This window comes from Spinacia oleracea, chromosome 1, assembly GCF_020520425.1.
Source record: "Spinacia oleracea cultivar Varoflay chromosome 1, BTI_SOV_V1, whole genome shotgun sequence".
Lineage (NCBI taxonomy): Eukaryota > Viridiplantae > Streptophyta > Magnoliopsida > Caryophyllales > Amaranthaceae > Spinacia > Spinacia oleracea.
Window position 1 is genome coordinate 33265696 of NC_079487.1, and position 22201 is coordinate 33287896.

The following is a 22201-nucleotide window of genomic DNA, read 5'->3' on the forward strand; positions in this document are numbered from 1 at the left end:
GCCCAACCCGGTTAGGGCGAACAACCACCACACTGCAACTGCCGGCGCCGAGTCACAGCCGCGAGTCCGCGACCCATGCCCCTTTGTCGCACCGGAATAATGCCGCTTGTCACCCCGTCAAAGTAAGAAACTCGTCAGCCTCTCCTCCACGCCGCACCCAGACACCGCAAAACCCCCTAAACTCGCCTCCAGCCGCAACCACCACCTGCTTCTGACGCTACCCACAACCCCTCTCCCCTCTCCCCCCGCCCACGCGCGCCGAGCAGCGACACCCAATGCCCACGACGACGTGGTGTCCCCAGCCACGTCTTTCCCCCACCCTCGCCGTCGCACCACCCACCAGGAGAGAGAAATTTCAAACCCCCATTTTTAATTAAGTTTGCCTAATTATCTTAAGTAACCTAACTATTAATTTTTACACTTTTCGAAAATACAAATAATTAATTTTGGAATATTCAGAAATTACAAAAATTATTTTCATAAAAAAAAATGTGTATTTAAATTTAAAGATAAAAACAATTAAAATCATTAAAATATATTATTTGTGTTAAATTTAAAGATAAAATAAAAGCATTTTTTATGGCCCATATTAATTCTAAGCAATGGTCATTTTTATGATAACCATGATAGAAACATCGGTCGTGAAGAGGTGGTAAAAGATGATTTTTTTTTTTTAGGAAATTGTTTTTTCTAGATAGTAAAATACAATTTCTATTTTTTAAGGAATCCTACTCTAATTTTCCACTAACAACAAACCTCCAATAAAAGTTATCCTCCATTTTCTCCTCTATTCAAATGTCAAAATTCTTTAAGCATCCCCAAACTGAAACCTGTTCCGAACTAATACGAAGTATAATGATAAACCCTCTAAATTCTAGCTTAGCAAAGTTTGATATCCGATTTGTAATCCAGGACATTCCCATTAACCATCTTTCCTTCCCATCTACAACTCTAAAAAATTTCAATCGTACCATGCACATATCAGCAAAGGAGACCACCTCTAGGAAACTTGAGGTTGTTCCTTCACTGTTATTTGAGTTATGATGGGAGTTTAAAGTATAAAGGAATGAAGTGCAGAAAGCCTTGACTAATAAATATACTTTCTTATGATAACAAGTTACCTTCATTTCCTAACAAAATTAGAGAAAAAACCTACAGAATTTTTCATGTGCGTATACAAAAATGACAACAGCATCTTATCAGGCTCGGCCTCTTGGGTTCCTGCTCTTTCAAGTATGTATAAACCTTCCCAACATATTCCATCTCTTGCCCGTAAAAATGGGATGCGCAAGCTGCCTTGTATGTCATCAGCTGCAAGTCACCTGAGAAATCAGAAGTTTCATATCATTGCCTAAAACATTGAGTAGACAAACATAGCAAAATTGCACACTTTACTATGAATAAAACCATTAACAAAAGGCGATATCACAGAGAGGCAAAATTAACTAGTATGGGCAAATTATTTCACTAAGACGGGTTCTCAAAATCCATTTCACACATTAATAAATGTTGCAAAATCCACCCTTCCTATTGATGGTTAAGAAAGTTCCACCTTCCACAAAATGACTCTGCTTTTATGAAATGTGACACATAAATTTCACAGACACCTAAGGATATTTTAGGCGATACCTTCTTCCATTTCAGATGCCAGTATCTGCTTGCTAAAATGTCGGTTCAACCACCATTTACATCGAAATTTCCAAGCCTTCCCAGACATTCCCTCCACCAATGAGGCAGGTGTCCTACAGAACCGAGTAGTATGCAAATTCCCACTCTTAACTTGCTCCACATCCCCACACATTGACATTCTGTCTTCTTCACAATGTGAAAGTTTAGGCAAACACAACGCAAATTCCCTCCATGAAGTGTGATCTCCATATGTTGCTTCCAAGTGAAGAGCAATCATCTCCACTAGACGCTCAGTAGCATATTCTCCTGAAAAAATTAAAAGATGAAACCCAATGACAAACTTCCCAAAGTATACTAGAAAACTGCAACAGACATCAAGTTTCATTCAATTATCAAAGCTTCACTAGAATTTTCCAGTTTACTAGCTTCCATTTGGATTGGTGTTAAACTGGCTTTAGAAAAATAAGGGTCGGTGAGAGTAAACAGAGAAGAAAAAAGACGAAAACACAAATATACAAGGCAAATAGTAATTTCTTAATCAATCAGAATATGAGCAGCTTGTAATCAATCACCATCGGTCCAATTAAATCTGGTTCACCTGCCTAGAATGGCATTTGAAATCCAAGCACTACTATGACAATTGTATACCTCAAAAAGGAAAAAGAAAGGGAAAGAAAACAAGATCTTAATTGTTAGGCTAGGGATTGAAAACCGTAAGCTGGAAAGCAATGCAAATCAAGCCGAATCAGCCATTCCCACAATACAACAGAACATAATGCAGCAACATGTTTAAAATTTTGTAAGCCCGGTAGAACTGTTGGACTTTCAACAAAATCCCCAAGTCCCAACTAGTCAAATGAGTTTTTTCCCCTTAATCCATTATATTTGAAGACCGAGCCACATATTTCTACTGAACGATTCTCCTATTAGTAGAAACACTCAAAACTAGCTTTGAAGAGCCAGTTGAAGAATCAGAGGAATGAAAACTGACCAATAACTGCACACCTGTCCAACTCACAAGAGAGCTGCTGACAAGAATTGCACACCTCGCATACTATTCTTTCTCACAAAGATGAAATATAGCATACAACCTATCTCTATATTCAAACCCATATGATTGATGAAATATTCATCTACTCCAATACCAATAAAGAAACATGGAGCTGAATCCAAACTGTTTTGAGTATCATACTGGGCCTTTTCCCAAAAATCACACAATAAAATCAGGGAGGGTAAAATGAGACCCCCCACTCACACTCTTTTAAAAGAAAATGGCCCACAATCCACTAACAATGATAAAATATACCCCACTACCCCATACCCATCACACAATAAAGTAAGAAATCAGTTAAATTGCCTAAAACCCAGTGCCGGTCAAATTGTTGGAAGTAAAATGGGCCAGAGAAAGTAATTAATACTCTATGATCACAGCTAGGGGTGTAAGTGGATTGAGAAAAATCCAAAGTCCAGTCCAGTCCAATCCAAACTTGTCGGACTGGATCGGACATGAAATGTTTTGGATCGGACTCCGACTCAAATTACCAAGTCCAATTATTTTTGGACTGGACTTGGACTCAACCTTTTGGAGTCCAAAAATCCAATTAAGTCCAAAGTTTTAAGATTTTATTTACAGATAAACATATGTAATTTGAAAACTATTGTGAAATATGTGATTTTTGTGCTTTTATTTACTATGTCCAACGAAAAACTATCAAATATTACACTCCATATAAAGCCCATAACCCAAAAATATTCTATCAACCTTTTTCTCTTTCGTTTTCTCTCGTTGGTTGTGATGGTTGATTATTGAGCTTTATTATTTTAGAACTTTGTTTTTTCGTAAGAACTGAAACCTTTTTTGTCTAAGTATTTAGATGCGTAGGACATATTGTTATTTCCAATATATCTATAGTTAATGGCTATTTATTTTCCCTGTATGGAAGAGTGACTTGTAGTTATAGGTGTTAAAATATTTTATACCCAATTTTTAATACTCGTACATTTTATTTTAAGTGTCAGAAAAATTAGTTGGTAACCGTATTATTTGCATTTATGTTCGATTCATTTGAGTTTAACTCTTTTTTTAAAATATTAAAAAAAAAATCGGATCGGATTGGACCGGATACGGACTCAAATAATTTTTATGGATCGGACTAAAAAAGGTTTGGATAGGACTCAGACTCAAATATCCGAGTCCAAAATTTTTTTTGATTGGATTTGGACTTGGCAAAGTCCAATCCAGTCCATCCAATTTACACCCCTAATCACAACATCAACAAGAAACCAAGTAGGGGGAGAGATGTAGACTGAAGCCTAAAACATTGGTTTCTGACTTTCTGTAGTGCAAAGAAGAGAAAACAAAGGGTTTGATTCAGCTCAATTACTCCCTCCACAACTTATTCTAGCAACCTAAACTCATCCAATCACTATTTATTTATCTTAACTTATTCCACGCACTTAACATATCTGAACTTCTTAACCTTGAACCCGAGCCTCAATGTAACTAATCAAAGCTCACTAGTAACTTAACTGAACTGAATCTACTGATGCACCCTAACTTCCCAATTGACTTTCTTTTTATGAATACACTCCGTAACCATTGTGATTTCACTATACTTGTGAAGAAAGGCAACACAATCAGAGCAGGCGAATAGGACTGAAATATGAACTAGTTTACATAGGAACAACCAGAAAGCTCGGTCAGAACTAAACAAATTTCAGTGGTTAAGAATTCAAAAGAAAACCAATGAACTTTTTAACTCAGATTAAAAAAACCTCGAGCTCAAACATACAGTGTCCAACTCAATTATATTCATGGGTCGACTACATACTAATGCATAAAAAACTTACATATCGATATTTTGTGTTCCTCCAGGTGACTAAATATAAACTTATCTACTTAAGAACACCAACAAGCTTGGTCAAAACTAAACAAATTTTCAGTCGTTAAGAATTCAAAAGAAAACGATTAAACTTTTCTTAACTCAGATTAAAAAAAAACCTCGAACTCAAACATCAGAGTATCAATTCTGTCCAACTCGTTATGTTCATGGATTGACTAATACTATATTACCATGCATAAAAGTTTTACATATAAATATCATGTTTTACTCCAGGTGTCTGCTCTCCATGCAATTCAACTAGTAGAATTTTTCGATCCTGGATAAGTATTGTAACACAGTTTTTTCAACATAATTCCTATTTCATACTCTCTTATCATTTAACTGTATTGGTGAAAATACATTCAGAATTAATTAAAGCCTGTGAAAGTGCAAACAAAGCCCAAAATGTACCCGTTATAAGAGACCAGTGATTGAAGCCTAGAACGAACAACTATAGCTCGACTAATGCTTTTAATTTGTTCCAAGTTCAATAAAAGTTCAATAAGCGAACATGAATAACGCACTACTCCTGCAGCATAAGAAACTTAGTTGTCTAGTGCCTTAACATGTTTTGTTCGTGGCTCTTGCCTTTTTGTTGTGTTTGGTGCTGCTTCTGATCTGCTGACCAGATTAGGCCCCTGCGTGTATGCAGTTTGTAGACATTGCTTATTTAGTTTAAATTATTAAACTTCTGTTTTAAAAAAAAAGATCCCCGTACTTCTTACTCCCTTCGTTCCACAATACTCGCAAGTCGCAACAATTGACCAGGCACATAGTTTACGAGGAGAGTTGATTCAAGGAAATGAATAAGCTAAGTTGCAAGTGGATGAGTGAGGGTATTTTTTATTGTTTTACAAGGATAATGGATACTTTACTTTTGTTGGTTTTTGAGTTTTCGCTTCTATTTTGAAGGTTTGTTACTGGAGGAGATGGGTGCGGTCCCGCATGGGAGACAAAAAGTGAAGGATTGTTAATGGTGGAGAAGTTGAGTTTTGAAAAGTTGTGGGGGATGAAGAGGAGAGTGAAGAGATTAACCGTGGGTATTAAAAGATAGCTTAAACAGATTTTTTAACAAAAAATCATAATTAATGTCACGTTTAAGAAATTTAAGAAACTCAAGGATACCATTGAGAAAATCCCTTATTTTTTATGTATATTTTCAAAATATAAAATTTCTGTAATAAATAATTAGTAATGGTCAAAGGTTGGTATTGATAAGCGTGAAAATAAAAACAGGGCATCTATTGTGAAATGGATGTAGTATGACTACAAAATACCAATGATATAAGAGACACATATTATCAACAAGTAGAAGTATGGACGAGCAAATATCAAGTTCCAAAATTTTTAACACCTTTTGAATTTCGACCTATGTTACTCCGACACTTCCTCCGACGGTGGGTGTCGGTGTTGACACGACCCAACCCGCGACACGACACTCGACACGTGTCCGGAAAAGTGTCGACACCGGTGTCGAAAAAGTATCTGAAATCCGGTGTCGAGATCGGGAAGAGAAGAGAAAACGAGTAAAAAAAACTCTATTTTTGGTAACCAAGATGAAGATAAAGCTTCATAGTTGAATACTTAGTCTTACCCGGAACCAATTGCCGTCCCGAATTCAAACCCTAGATCTGGAGATTGAAGGTCGTGGAAGGTGAGAGAAGGAAAAATGTGTCGGGGCTTTTGTTGTACAGGGAAAATTGAGATAAAGGCACTCGCCAATTCTTATTTTTGTTGTTGAAAGGCCTTCTTCATACTCGGCCATGGTTGCTTCAAACCCTGATCGGGCGATTCTTATTTTTGGTGTTGAATTGCTGCAGTAGGATTGTAGGAGGTGCTGGGCCTGCATGTTTTTATCATTTGTTTTTACTTTATTTCTTTTAAATAATTAGGGTGGGATATTGGGAAGTGGTGACATCTGAGTATCTGACAACCCACTTGACTACTCCTTTGACATTCTATTTACTCATTTATTTATTTTTTATGTATATTTTTTCATTTTTTTAAAGTATTTAATTCTTACTATTTTTTCCAGTAATAAATCAATGTGATTTATTTTTCAGCGCGTCTCCTGTGAGACCAGTCACACCATCAACTTGATGGTGTGACAAGCGCGAAACCAATAGCGTACCTCCTCTAAAACTATAAAAAAAAAAGTAACAGATCTAAACTATAGAAGTAACATACCTAAACTAAAAAAGTACCTCTAAAATTATATAAAAAAAAAAGTAACATGTCTAACCTATAGAAGTAACATACCTAAACTAAAAATGTACCTCCCCTAAAACTATTCCGTATAAAAAAAAAAGTAACATGTCTAAACTATAGAAGTAACATACCTAAACTAAAAATGTACCTCATCTAAAATTATAAAAAAAAGTAACATGTCTAAATTATAGAAGTAACATACCTAAACTAAAAAAAATACCTCCTCTAAAATTATTAAAAAAAAAAGTAACATGTCTAAACTATAGAAGTAACATACCTAAACTAAGAAGGTATCTCCCCTAAAACTACTCCGTATAAAAAAAAGTAACATGTATAAACTATAGAATTAACATACCTAAACTAAAAAAAGTACTTCCTCTAAAATTATAAAAAAAAAAGTAACATGTCTAAACTATAGAAGTAACATACCTAAACTAAGAAGGTATCTCCCCTAAAATTAATCCGTATAAAAAAAGTAACATGTATAAACTATAGAAGTAACATACCTAAACTAAAAAAGTAACTCCTCTAAAATTATAAAAAAAAGTAACATGTCTAAACTATAGAAGTAACATAGCCAAATTCGCAAGTGTGAACTGGTCTCACCATCAGTTGATGGTGAGGGCAGTCTCATATAAGAATTTGTGTTTATTTTTTAATTTCTTTTTATGTTTACTTTAAGAAAATATATTTTTATTTTCTTTAAGTGTCAATTTTTTTTTCCGACACTTTTTACCGCCGTGTCTAAAAAACTAGTCAAGACACTCCTTTGACCGTGTCGGAGTCATAGATAAAAAAATGGTATCGGTCGCGGAGTCTCGGTAACGGAAATGATGCGTTAGTCGAGGACCGTATCGCGGTTGTCGCGTAGGAATTTGAAATTTGAAAAAGAATCCCCATGTCAGCCCCACTCACTACCTACCCTAGTCCCCCTCCTCTAAACCGTACACGTGACATAATTAAAATGAATTCCTTTGTCCGCCTTCTCTCTCCTCTCTTGTTTTGATTTGAAAATTGGAGTTCTCTACTCTATTTCAGTGGAGTTTCTCCATTTCTTTCCTTTTTCCCTTTCTTTTTGTCGAAAACATGGGGAATTCGGCTGAAAACCGAGTAGATGTGAGGTTAATAACGTTTAATGCGGACAAAATTCGTTCGGATCGGTTGAACAGGCCGAGATCTCGCCGTTTTTAAAAACACTTTTACTACTCGGGATATCTCGTACCGCACTACCGCCAGCCTCCAAAACCTTGTTAACTCGGGCGATACGAGTTAACTCGGGCGAGTTTTTACACCATGGTCGGAGTGTCTTCGAAAATTTAAATCGGAGTGCCAGATACTCCGACACCGTGTCGGACACGACACCGACACTCGTGTCTGAGTAACATAGATTTCGACAATAAATTTTAAGCATAGATAAGATTTGAAGATATGTAAGAGCAAATATCAAGTTCCAAAAATTCAACACCTTTTTGATGCAAGGCCATGAGTCTTGCTAGAGAACGCCTACATGTGGGATCCTTCTTCATAACATCCTCAAAACATGCAAAGAGTTCATCATAATTATTCGCATCAAAGCACTCCCAAAGACGAGCTTTTAATCTGCCAAAGTATAAAAAACAAAAGTTTGCATTAATTAATTTATATTGATCACCTCACAGTTTGATAATGTTTCAGGGAATCAACCATGTACATCTACTGATAATTGATACTTGTGCACAATTGTTTATGGACACATTTTGATTTCTTGATTTGATCTGTTAAATTTAAATTGTACCAGAACATACAATAGCTAAAGTTAGTGTCAAAAGGACTCACTAAAACAGTCTCATAGTTTCTTCCAAACCACAACTTTAGTACAATTTCAACGTATCATCTTTTACTATTCCTACCCTAGCAGTAGGATCCCCCACTTTTAAACATGAATCCATTCCTTTCTAACCACAAAGTAGTGAAGCATGCAGAAAGACAACATTCCTAAAACTCACAAGCATACTTGTTGAAGAGATTATGAGTAGAAGGCAATGTTTCTCAAGAGTACATGATAAATCAGCATCTCAGACACAAGCTCAATGTGCTTGTATTAAACAATGAATCGTCCCAAAACCTAACTTTTGTCAACCACCGTTCTATGGATTACTGGATCAGTACAAGGAAACTGTACCTAATACTAGAGAAAAAGAAGAGCGGTGAAGAAATGCAAAACAGAGAAACAGTATGATGAAAAGTGCTTAAAAGTTAACATGGACTTTACAGCTTTTTTGGTATATTTTTTGTTAAAGAAAGGAAAACAAAGTGATGGGAAAACACGAGGAGAGAAGGGAAAAGAAAGGAACTATACTTTCAAGTTTGGTATAATGAATTGGAAGGAAATCAAGGAACTGAAAGAAATACATCTAAAGAAAATTTTGACGCCACATTGAGGGTGACAACTGACAACATTTTAGTGATGCTATCCACTCAATTCCTTCTGTTTTGCGAGGAAAGAAAAGAGACCATTTTACATAGGAGCTTCCTTTCCGCTTCCCTTCTATTTCTACCAAATCCAATGTGGCTTTTAACACCAATCATGGGACGTGTCTCTTTCCTTTATCTTCCTTTTTTTTCACCAATATCCCCCTACCAAACCACACTGCCTTTTCCCTATTTCTATTTCCAATATTCTCGTTTCACATTTCTGTTTCATTGTATATTTTATCAACAAGCATTTGTATGCTACACATCTTATTCAAGAGGCAAGATCGTTACCTAAAAGAAAGAACTGAGCTTGACTCATTGCATGACTGCTCAACAATAGCTAAGGCTTCCTTACCATGGCCACCAAGGAGCAACAACTGCCAAAAGGAATTTAAATTTTCTTAAAACAATTGCAATAAACGAACACAAGATACCCAGCAATTTCTATCAACAAAACAGAGATTGCGGATAGCACATTAGCCGAAACAGAAAGCAAAAGAAGAATAACGGAAAATAGATTTTTGGTGAGACCACGCCAATGCTTCTCAGTAACAAAAAAATATGCAGCTATGTCATGCCAACGCCATTTACTAATCACAAATATCAAAACATTCTGCACACACCAGACCATAACCAACAGGCTTATGCTGCCAGTATGGTTACGGGACTGGTCATTTCAAAGCTCAAGCAACCTAATTTTTGAACTCATCTGTTGATAACAATTTGTTGCCTCAATCACCACCACAATGAGCTGTAAAATTCTTGATGAAACAATTTTAATATCATAGGAATGTAATTAATATTGGAGCTTCTAAAAATAAAAATAGAATTTACTACTTTCACTTCCATTGTCGAGCTCATTTTACTGTTGACTAACATAATTATCCAACTTCACTAATGATGAACTCAGATATTGTATAGAGGATTCAAGGAATGTAGAGAGAGAATTCAAATTATCGTAAACAAATTCTACACATTTCTTAAGTCTAAAGATTAAACAATGAAGTACCTGTACTGAAGGAAGTAATGCTGCCTCTGAGATTGGAGGCGGGGACTGAAGAGTAAGCTTTAGAAACTTTAAAGCTTCCTTGTAATGATCACCAAAAAGCTGTCTACGAGAAGAAAGGATGTCCATAAAATTATCTGAAGAAGGCACTCTTACGGGCAACAATGATTGCATGCCTGTTTTAACAAAATAGGGTTCAGTACAAGAGTTTTAAGTGAGAGACTGCACCAGCAAGTTATTAGGGCTTGCTACTCCATAATAAACTCACAATGAAAGGGCACATTTCATAAACCAAATGGTAAAATAAAACGCTAAAATAAAACAGTTGGTTCTTAAGAGAGGCCAACAGTTAATCAAAATCAGAACTGGTGATTAAGCAACCAAAATCACCTGACTAATAGTTTCGAATTAAAAAGTCATAAAAATATGCTAAAAAATGAACATAACACATCCTTAGCCCCAAACTCTGTTAACTTCTAATTCCCTCTCCTCCTTATCCCCCGGCAATTGTAACTGCCTACACCACCTATCATAAGAAAAGAACATAAACACATCCTTAGCTCCAACCCCTCTGTTAACATCTATTTCAGATCATCATTGCCTAGTTTCCCAAGTTTTAAAAACTTTGCTAGTTTTGTTTTCAAGCATACATACTACATAGCCGGTGAGCATAAACATTACATGAAACCTATGTGTAGATAAACCTTTCATATGCACAAAGTTATCTAGGAATATGAACATGCTTAATCCTCGGAGCTGCAAGCAATTTGTACACTGTTCCAGCATGTAAGCATTAATGCTTAACCACAATAGAAGAACAATAGAACTAGACAAGCACTGCATTTCAGCTGCTTAATTGTTGTTGAGAAATAAAATTACAAATAGCAAGGTGTTAATCTTTTTTAGCACAGGTCAATGCATCAGCTAATACACAAAGGGCAGAACAAACTATCAAAAATCTTGCAATTGTGATTTGCAAGCTAGAGCTTTTTAACAGAAATAGCAAGAAATTCAAGACTTCGTCGATTTACCACTTAATATTAAAAATCATGATAGACCAAATAAATAATCTTCCAGGATCCAGCAGTAATTATGGACTGAACTATTGGAGACCATAAATTTATGAGAAACACAACGAGAAACAACCTTTCTTAAGAAAGAAATCCAGGAGAGGGGTGGAAAACTGAAAGGTGAGGAAAGATGAAACAAAGAAACTAGAATAAAACTCACTGTGTACATTATAGGCAGAAGAACAATGAAATTGATCATAACCATGTTGACTTGAGCTATCAATTTCTACACTTAACTCTTCAGATTTCATATAAAAATCTCGTGACTGGGATTTCTTGATATTCTCAACTGGCTTTATCCCAGATACTTCCCCATCTAGCTTTATATTGGCATTTGCACAAGTGTCCTTGTCATTCACAACAGATGTCTCTGAAAAATAGTGCAAGTTTGAAAATGTCTCATAAACACTGGCTGCTTCCTCTCCCTTCAGGTTATCTATTTCCTCAGAGGAGTTGGTTTTCATTGTCTCCGACTCCATAGGCATGCAAGACTCTTCTACGTTTCCCAGCCGCATCTCATTTGGTAGCTCGGAATACCACAACTCATAATTGGTCAAACCTATTACCAGATTAGACTTTTGGTCTCTTGCGGATTCATATTCCTGCTGAAGACTACAGGAATAACCAATAAAATAACACGGAATAAAAATAAAAATAAAAATAAAGTTAATTTAACAGATGTATGAAAAATTGTATCCTTCTGCATAAAGCTCGAAGAGAAGTACAAATGGCAATAGCAGTCATATTAAACCTTCATATGGTCTGCTAGAGGATACTACATAGCCATAAGCATCATAATTCAATTAATAAAATATCAACAATTACACATCTTATATACACTCAAGCTTCAACATCCAAAGGAAAGGCGGATACATTTTCGATATCATTTCTCAGCCAAAAATATAAATTAGCTTATGATTCCGTGCTATGCATAAGGAGTCATGTTGACAAAAGAGAAATAATAAGAGAGATGGAGAAAACTCAACTTCAATTGTTCTTCGTATAAGAAAGAGACTCTGAGATTATTTTTCTTCTTTGGGGTTTACATTTAAAAATTAATTTAAATTGTAAAATCATGAAAGATTGGTAATACTTCTCTCATAATTTCTTAACAAGTCCTGAAATTGGTTTACTACTTATTCATAATACATCTAATAAAAAAAGCATCAATTCTACCAACATATTCATGGTGGATTGGTGGGGATCACAACTCCATATTCAAGGGGGTTGTGGATTCAAATCATGACATGCATTACGTTTGTTGTTAGTGTATACTATCTCCATCTCAAAATAATTGCACCACTTTGACTTTCAAGTTGCCAACACACCAGTTTTACGATTAATTTCCTTAATTATCCATTAGTAAAAATAAAAATAAAAATAAAAAGTTAGGAAAAACTAAACTGGAAGTAACCTAAGAATTATTATAGGAAAAATTTATTCTAATAATCCTACCTTTGGACGGTTATCTTTTTTATTAATCCCACATATGAGTTTTATTTTAATAGTCCAATCTTTTGGACCTATTCTCTTGTAATGGTCGTAATATGTAACCAATCCGTTGTAGCAGGTTACCTTGACACGTGTCTCTCTCTTTTTCGTCTAAATTTTTTTCCCTTCCTCCTTTTTTTTCCTTTTCCTTCTTTCCTTCAAGTCGGCAAACCCTTCCCCTTTAAGGGTCCGACGACTTGACGAGTATTAATTGTTGGTGGATGAGCTTGTGGGGTAAACAACAACAACAACGGTAAGTTAGTAATTGGTAAAGGAGAAGGTCGAACGACAAGGTTTTAGAGCCACTATTACACAGAAACAGAAATAGCAACAACAACAATACATTAGACCCAATTATGAAATTGTATCACGAAAACAACCATTTAATTGAACTTGTACTTAACAAATGTAATTTTTGTTTGTTTTGGATGCAAATTGTATTCAGTAGCTGTTGTGAATAAAGTAAAATGTACCTGTGCAAATTAACACGGGCAAAGTCATGGTTATTTCGTGCAAGACATAAAAGTATGTACTCCAACAGAACGGACCTGTCCTGTCAAAATATTACACAGTAAGAATCTACACATGTATAAAGTAAAAACAAAGCATGAACAAGACAGATCACATAAGATAGCAGAAGCCCCGTCCAAAAATAAGAAACTACGTATGCGTTTTTTTTTACCTGACAGGAAAAGCTACACAAAGACACAACTTTCTTCTGAGACGCATTATATTAAACGAGAACAGAAAGCTATTAGTTACTATTGTAGAGCTCAAAACCAACTAATACCTTTCCTAAAAGTAAAATAAAAAGTAAAAAAAAGAAAACCAATTAAATACCAAGCTATACAAAATTCTTCAAAAAGCAAGAGTGCAAATTTCAATCTTTTAAAAATGCTTCTGTATTACGCCAGAATGGAAAAAATCGCGGATGTGGTTTTGATCCCGGTAACGGTGGCATTGTCGCGAAAGCGGCTTGTAACGGATAAATGTAATGAATTGCAAGTAACACGGTGTGAACTTCTTCAAAAAGTTATTATGACTAACCATTGGAGAAATAGAACAGCTTATGAAAGAATTTTGAGCCTCAATTAGAGGCTCACCATTGGTGATGCTCTAAGAGAAATTAGAATAGGTTAAGTGATTTTTTAAAGGTGTCTTATTTCACTCTTCACACTTTATATGACATGATTTAAATCTATATCTTCAATGGCTGCTTCTTGGCAGACTTTATCTTTTCCTTCCACGTATCGTACAAGTGCTCAATCCTTGATGAGTCTGGATCACATTTCATATGTCGAAGAAGCTCCATTGCGACCTAAGATAACAAAGATATAGAATGCTTGTCAAAGAAGTTGCATAGTGCTTTCGGTCTATTTTAGTTGACAAATTTATTTTATCACGTTTGTATATTATTTCAATCATTAATATCTTTAATTAACAATGAGTAAAAATTATAAAAAGTTGATTATTCTTAGATTTAGATTTCATAATTTCTAAGTAAAAAATAAAAAGCGATGCGGAAGTTATAATAAGTTCTATACAATGAGACGATTATAACAAAACCCCACATGACTATATTTTTTCTTAGTATATTATATGAATAGTGTCAACAGTCAAACTGTATCAACTGTAAAAGAACGAAGATGTATTATATTAGCAGTGAACAATTATATTATCTGGAGTCTATAACACAAGGAATAACACCTTTTGCCAACAAAAGCTATGGTTAAAGAGTTAAAGAGTACTATATAGACCTCCCTGTAGAAGATTTAAACTAGCTGAACAGTAGTCACTATGAAACCCGAGGATTAATATTTCCAAGAGAAGTAATGGAAGGAAAAAGTAGAAGAAGAATGCAAGCATTAAAAATAAAAGCAATACAACAACCTATATGGAGCATAAATCAAAAAATACAAATAGTATAGTTAACAAAAGAGACAGATTAAAACCAATGCAAGAAAAAATAAAGTATAAACAAATATGAGAATAATAGGGGTTGCAAGTTAAAGATACCGTCCATAGGACATATAGGATTGGCAAATTTGGTTATGGTCGTTATATTTCAGTTAAGGATTTCCTGTGCAAAAAGAAGATGGAAAATAGTGAGAATGGAATCATATACTATGAACAGAGGAGTTCAGACTTCAGAGGGAGACAAATTATGAAGAAAATTACAAGTTTTATTTACCCTTAACAGTTGGGAGAGCAAGGTGGTGCCTTGGTCAAGTGTCTACTTGCTATCGCTAGATCATAGGTTCGATGATCCTTGGAAACAACCTCTTTATAAGGGTAAGGTTGCTTAGATTTAGAACTTCCGCAGACCATGCTCTAAATAGCTAGAGATTTTGCATTGGGTACGACCTTTATTAATAGTTGGGAGAGCATCAAGCCCGTCAAAAGCTTGGACATCCTTTTGTTTCTATGATTTTCTAGTTATTCAATTAAAATTCTTCTTCTTCCTTCTCTAATTTTCTTCCCAAATTCTAGTTTATTCCAATACATAAAGACCCCCGGATAAATAGGAATGGTAGGAGGGAAAGGTGGAAGGGCAAGAGGAACTAGAAGAGAAAAAGGATGTTTGTTATGAAATTAATAGGTAGTTCTAGGATATGATTGTTTGTATCTTATTATAATGTTCCATTTCATCCTACAAAGAACGAAACTTTCATGAATCTATTAGTCACATCACATGGTTATTTACGGTACAATACATTTTCATTAGAAAAGCAAATTTCCCACATTTCTTAAGTACAAATAGAGGGTATTTCAGGCCTGCGTTCTTTTCAAGATTTCAATGCCTTGGTCTAAAACACATCACCCAACAATACCGCCACTAAAGCCACCACATTCATTGGTTCTTTGTAAACTAATTCCTACTATCAAATGTTCAGAAGCCACTGCTCATGGTTTACTTAATTTGTGGGATTTCTGAGGAATTTCTGAGTCATTATTTAACAAAGATTTTACATGCGAGAGAGACTGCTATGTCACAAAAAATGTGATCATTTGAAATCCAAAAGGCAGCAATACAGGTATGTGTTTTTTGAAAAAAAAGATAGTTCAAGCCAAAACATAAAATTATCCAGAAATGGCAAGTCACAAGAGCTGAATGGCCACCTCTGTCAGATATCTTACTCCCAATTAGCACCGATAGTCATTAGTCAAGCCATACTAGTACAGAAGAGAACAGGATAATGGAAACTAAAAGTTATTTTAAATGCATACCCAATACTTGATACGGTTGTTCTGAGGTGTTGTTTCTCTGCAAGTCCCTTTTAACAATGCACTTAGCACTCCACTAGCGTCCACCCAATTATGTTGTACCACAAGCTTACGGAGGAGGTACTGCAACCTCATGCGATTTTCACGGTATACATTCATTGAACCTACCCTCAGGGTATAAGAAGGTATGGTCAATAACATTGCTACTCTCTTGAAAGATCTCCTTCCCCTTAGAGGTTGATTACTTTTTGCTAGATGGATTGGTCTCTCTTTTTTGTCAAAGTCTCTATTTGCATCTGAAATATCAACTCCGTCTGATGTATGCACATAATCACCTTCAATTGCTTCCATCATGTGACCCACCTTATTAATTCCTGGTTTTGCAAAGATGTAATGAAAGAGATAAGCTCGAGCTTTTACGTCAACTTTTTTTAAAAATTTAATAAGGATTTCATAAGTTCCTGAAACCTCCCACATCAAAATTTTAATTAGGCTTTGAGATGAAAATGACATGTTTAATATGCTCATTTAACAATCTCCAACTCTAAATATGAGCAAACAGAAAAAACACACAACATTATTTTGAGCTATGAGCACACAGATAAAAGTCATAAAACACATATCAGGCGCTGAGGTAAACTCATACATTCAATAAAAAGAGTTTTTCATTTTCTTCAGCCAAAACCAAACTGAAAAACAGAATTCCAAGTCCTCAAGCTAATCTAAATGGCATCTACTTCTACATCAAAACCTTGATCTCAGCATCCATCCACTGGGACCCAGTATTATAATAATGGAAGATTGGTCGGGAACTATCGAGTACCGACCCGTTTGACCACAACTATTAAAAAAATTAACATCTCCAAAAAATCATTCACAAAAAATCATTCTAATGTCTCAAATTTCACATTACAATTTAATACTCAGTAATACTTAAAACTTAATAATTCCTTGTTTTTTTTTCCTTCATTCTGAAATTTGCAACATACTATCTACGGTGCACGGAAACGCCAAAAAAATCACGACGTACCGTTTCCGAAACGTCCTGGAACGGGGGAAACCGGGAAACGCGTTTCGGAACGCGCCAAAACCGTTTCAGAAAAATAGAGACGTGTTTGAAACTGAATTCATCCCGGAAACGAATGGGAAACGAGATTTCAATCTAATATTCACGTTTCCCAAGCAAACTTGCTAATTGTATGAAAGTTTTTCTGCCAGAAAACTGAAATTAGGTTGAAGAAGATATCAGTTACTCTGTATTTCATACTTGCATAGCCTATATCCGAAACCGTGCTACAAATTTGGGCCTGGCCCAAGCAGACAAATGGAATTAAATCATTAAGGGTGTATTTGGTTTATCATATTTCGGAATCAGGTATGGGTTTGAAATTATCCAACCCTATATTTGATGTTTGGTTAACTATTTTTATAAAATTTAATACTTTGGGACCCACCTCCAAAACCCCTCTGATATCGAGTTATCATACCCAAGGGAAGGTGGGTATATGGAATCACAAATTCTTATTTACAAGGGTTGTACAATAAATATTGTACACCGGAGTAAAAGTTAACTAAAAATGCGTAAAAGTTAAGCTTATATATGTAAAAGTTATCTATTTTTTAGTGATAATTTTTTTCATTTTAATAAAACTCATTTCTTCAAAATCACTAATAATGTATAAAATTAATCATTGAACTCTTTAAAATATTTATCTATCAACTTTTTTTTACTAATATAAAAGTTAATCAAAACTAAGTTAAAGTTACAAAAAAATAGGTAAAAGTTATCTTGGTGTACAATAAATTTATTGTACACCTTGTGCGCGCAAGAACTTTTGATATGGAATCATCTTAACTGAAAATAAAATCGACACTGCAAACTCGAGCAAACCAACACTATGACAGCCTAGCTAATGTTACTCCACCACCGTCGCCGCCAAACTTACCAAAAAAATCAATACCACTAAAACTTACACTACAAAGTTACTACCCCATTGATTAGCCATCAAATCGCCAATGCTACCTAACGTCACCATCAGCACCCCGTAAGAACCCAAAAGGACGAAATTAGAATACTGAAAAATAATTTAACTAAACATATCTTTCAATAAAATACCTAGATATAATGTTAGTTGTCGAAATTTGGACATTGAAGTCTAGATTTGTAGCTTCAATTGTAAAAAAAAAAAAAAAACCCACCAAAAATCAAATTTTGTCCAGTGACAGAAGGATGTGATGGTTAGAGCTAAAGCAAAGCGAGCGATTGTGGTGGTGGAGATGGTGCCATATATCAAAATATAATGTCTGCCTTTTATATTTTATTGAATTTTAGTTTTTTTTTTCTTATATTTTTAAGCAGAAGGAGGAGAGGAAGGTGTAGAAAAAAAGAAGATGGGAATGAGGAGTACAAGAGTATATTATCGGTATGATTAAATTCTAAATTCATTTTATCAAACAGGTGGAATAAGGTATGAGTTTCTATGTATCGTTGATTCTAAACCCATGGGTTTAATACTCAAACATATACCTTATACATGTGGTCGAACCAAACATAGTCTAACTGAATAGTCAACAAAATATGGATATGAATGTATGCATTAAAAATATCATAAATGCCACTAATTAGATGGTTGTACACGAAGATTTGACTTTAAATTTGTGTTTACTATGACAATGGATTTTTTTTTAATTTTATCTCTTCTCCTTACTATACTTCGTAGTAACATTTTGAAAAATATTTTTTAAATTTAAAAAATTATTCATTAATAATTAATCATATGCTAATCAACAATTTTTTTTATTATCTAATTAAATTTATATTTTTTAACCAATCAATAACTTCAATAACTATATACTAAAATACACACCATGATTGACACGTGTCATCTCTTGATGTGTCTTTGACTTTTTTAATTTAATTTAATTTTATAATGTCTACTCCATTAAAGAAACTTTTAAAAACTATAAATTTTCTAATTTGTTTCCTTCCATATCATAGAACAATATAAGGAGTATATTACAAGAAATATTACGAGTTCATTTATTGTGGCAAGAATCGAAAATAATGCACTGCACTATTACTATTGATTTTCTAACATTAATATAAAAAATATCAATCACGTAACATGAAAAAAATTGCAAATTATACACTGCACTATTACTATTGATTTTCTATTACTGCATTATATGTTACTAATAACTATAATAAAAATATATGATTTTACAATCTTAACAAATGAATTTCAACTGCAATATAAAAATTTAGAGAAATCATTTAACTCTTATGTTTCTTAAACTTAACTTATTTTAAACATAATTTCAATTCAATTTTCCCGAAAAAAATGAAAAAAAATAAAAATAACGAGGTTTAATTTGTAGTTTACGTACGTAGTATAATTCATGCTTAATTGACCACTTTGAACTAATTGTGTTTTATATAAATTCAAAATTTTACTACGTCATAACAAAATATTAGTTCATTAAAAATATTTTTTATTTATAATATTATTTACGAGTAATTATACACGGTTGCTATACGCAACCTTCAATTACTTTGGCGCACCCCTGTAAAAAACCAGAAATACCCTTTTTAATTCTTTGGTTTCTGTATGAAATAGTTAACTATATTTTGTTCAATCTGTATGAAATAGTAACTCTATTTTGTTCAATCTGTACGAAATAGTTAGTTCCACTATGTTCAATCTATACGAAATAGCTAATTCTGTTTTGTTCAATCTGTACAAAATGGAAGTTTATATTTCATATAAGTTACATGAAGTGACTCGAAAAAAATAGAAAAAAACGGATATTATCTCAATTCCAAGGTCTTCCAATTCAAAAAAATATTCCATGTCAATCTAAATACGTATTCTAATTTTATCACGTACACGTTACACTAAAAAAATTCAAGTTTACGTGAACAAAAATAATAGGGGAAAAGGTTGAGAGAAAACAATAAAAGTGGGGGTTAGGTTTTTTTTCTTTTCAGAATGAAACAAATGAAAGAAAAAAGGGTTACGTCAAGTAAAACCATGCTGCATTTAGCACCCCCCTAATTATAATACTCCGCAAAAAAATTTAATTTCATCTGTGCGTTACACGAGTCCTAAGCTAGCTATTTATATATTTAAGTTGTTTCCCCGTATTTTACAATTTTGAAATTTGACGTTTCCCCGTATCTCCGTTTCCCCGCATTCCGTTTCCCGTTTCCGTGCAACCTAGCATACCATCAATCCATATTTCCAATTGATTTATATACTCCTATCGAATAATAATAGAAACATACAACTAAAGTAAACACCATAAACGCAACAAAGTTTGGGCTCTAATTTGTATTGCTCATCCTACTCAAATTTCCTTACTTATCTGTAATCCTAATAGGGAAAAGGACAACACATCAGAGTATTAGGAAGGGTATAACTCAAGTGTAACTGATATATAGACTACATAGTCTAATTTCAATCCACAATCAAACAAATACTTTGTATATTCTCAGAATCCAATTTTAATTCCAATTACAGTTTGCATCTATATCAATTTCAATATAATTTCAATCCACAGTCAAACAAATACTTTGTATATTCTCATAATCCAATTTCAATTCCAATTAAAGTTTGCATCTATATCAATTTCAATATCAATTTTAATCGACAATTACACTTAACAACAATAAATCAATTCTTAAAATTCAAAATTCATCCAGTCAAAACAATTCAAAACAAGAGATTTGTACAAATCACCGATTTCGGTAAATATTAATACTAGTAGAAAGAAAGAAACTCAAGGAGCTAAAACAAAGGGGGACTCTCTACTGCACAACTAGCTACTAGGATGAAGCTAACTAGTACTCCCTCCGTCCCGGAATACTTGACATGTTTTCCTTATCGGGTCGTCCCTTAATACTTGACCTGTTTCTAAAAATGGAAATATTCTAACAATATTATATTATTTCTCATTCCACCCCTATTAAACCACCTACCCCCTACTCCATACAAAAAGTAATTAAAAATTCAACCCCTACTCTCCCCCAACCCCACCTCTTAACCCACCACCCACTAACTACATTAAAATAATACCCCACTATCAATTACTACTTATTAAATTAAACAAGTCAATTCAAGTCCCTTAAACTCTGTGCCGGTCAAACCGGGTCGAGTATTCCGGGACGGAGGGAGTACGTGATATCGCTGACTTGCTACACCATGAGGAAATATATAGGCGATAGCGTTCGAAGGCTATATGGCTCTTTCCGGGGGACAAAAATACCACGTTCTTCCACAGCAAAGCATCGCAAAGAAGGAGGAAGAACACAATTGCATGACTAGTAGACGAGGATGGAAGTCGCAAGGTAGGGGATAATGAAGTGGGGATAATTTCCAATGCCTATTTCTCTTCACTCTTCACGTCAGCAGGGTGTTTGGACTTGGAATTGGCCATTGATGGGCTTGATAATTGTTAAAGTGACACAAATTTAGGAGTAAACGGTTTAGCCTTTTCGTATCTCTATTATATAAAGGAACAACCGATGGTAAATGATTAAACACACTTTTCGTGTCCCCTTAGGAATAGACAATAACACCCTCACTAACCCATCCTTCCTTCCAAACCCTAGAGTTTCACTGACCGCACAATCTCTCCCTTATCTCAACTCACGCCTTTTCTCTCTCCTTTTAACTCCATGGTAATTATGCAACTCCCAAACCTCCCTGTCTTCTTCCCCGGTCACCATCAAAACCCTAGAAATTCAAACTATGAGAATTAACAGATTTTTATCCCTTATAATGAAGAACCCTAAAAAAATTTCGAAGATCTGGATTCCTCATCGTGGAAAAACAACGATGCAGGCGCACAAAGTACGGATTACAAATTAGGGTTCCAAATCAAGACGACATGTCGATTCTCGCAGCGGAGATGGCAACAGAGGGATTCTCCACCGTCGGGCTCTCAACAAAAAAATTGACCCTCCAAACCTTACAATAAAAAATGAAATGTGATCTAGAAAGCTATGAGTCCGAATTGCAGTATCTTTACAATCAATTCAAATCCTTACTCAAGCTTTTCGAGGATCAAGCGGCTCTCAACTCAATTCAGTTAGCGGCATTACCCCTGACACTTTTGTCGCCAAAGACCTCGGTGATAAGGCCATGTTCTTAGCTCACATGACTCCGTTTTACCCTAAGGAGCTCGCCGATCTTCTTTGAACTTCGGGGAAGTCGTTGTCGCCTTCTCTTCGCAGC

The 22201-nt window shown here is 34.7% G+C and overlaps 1 protein-coding gene across 5 annotated transcripts; it reads right to left on the minus strand.

Annotated features, from left to right (window-relative positions):
- Window positions 1-1059: 1059 nt before the first annotated feature.
- On the minus strand, window positions 1060-17223 carry LOC110793897 (uncharacterized). Of its 5 annotated transcripts, none has more exons than XM_056835249.1 (10): window positions 16996-17223; window positions 15969-16426; window positions 13945-14058; window positions 13214-13293; window positions 11410-11861; window positions 10183-10355; window positions 9465-9550; window positions 8185-8318; window positions 1630-1935; window positions 1060-1322 (listed from the first exon to the last, which is right to left on the minus strand). In XM_056835249.1, the coding sequence occupies exons 2-10, from the start codon at window positions 16317-16319 to the stop codon at window positions 1165-1167; spliced, it is 1854 nt and encodes a 617-aa protein (XP_056691227.1). In that variant the 5' UTR covers window positions 16320-16426; window positions 16996-17223; the 3' UTR covers window positions 1060-1164. The 5 variants fall into 5 exon arrangements, with proteins under 5 accessions (XP_056691227.1, XP_021854525.1, XP_021854527.1 ...); XM_021998833.2 differs by having other exon boundaries at window positions 15969-16339; window positions 16996-17222; XM_021998835.2 differs by lacking the exon at window positions 16996-17223 and adding an exon at window positions 14757-14820 and having other exon boundaries at window positions 15969-16027.
- Between the last annotated feature and the right edge of the window lie 4978 nt (window positions 17224-22201).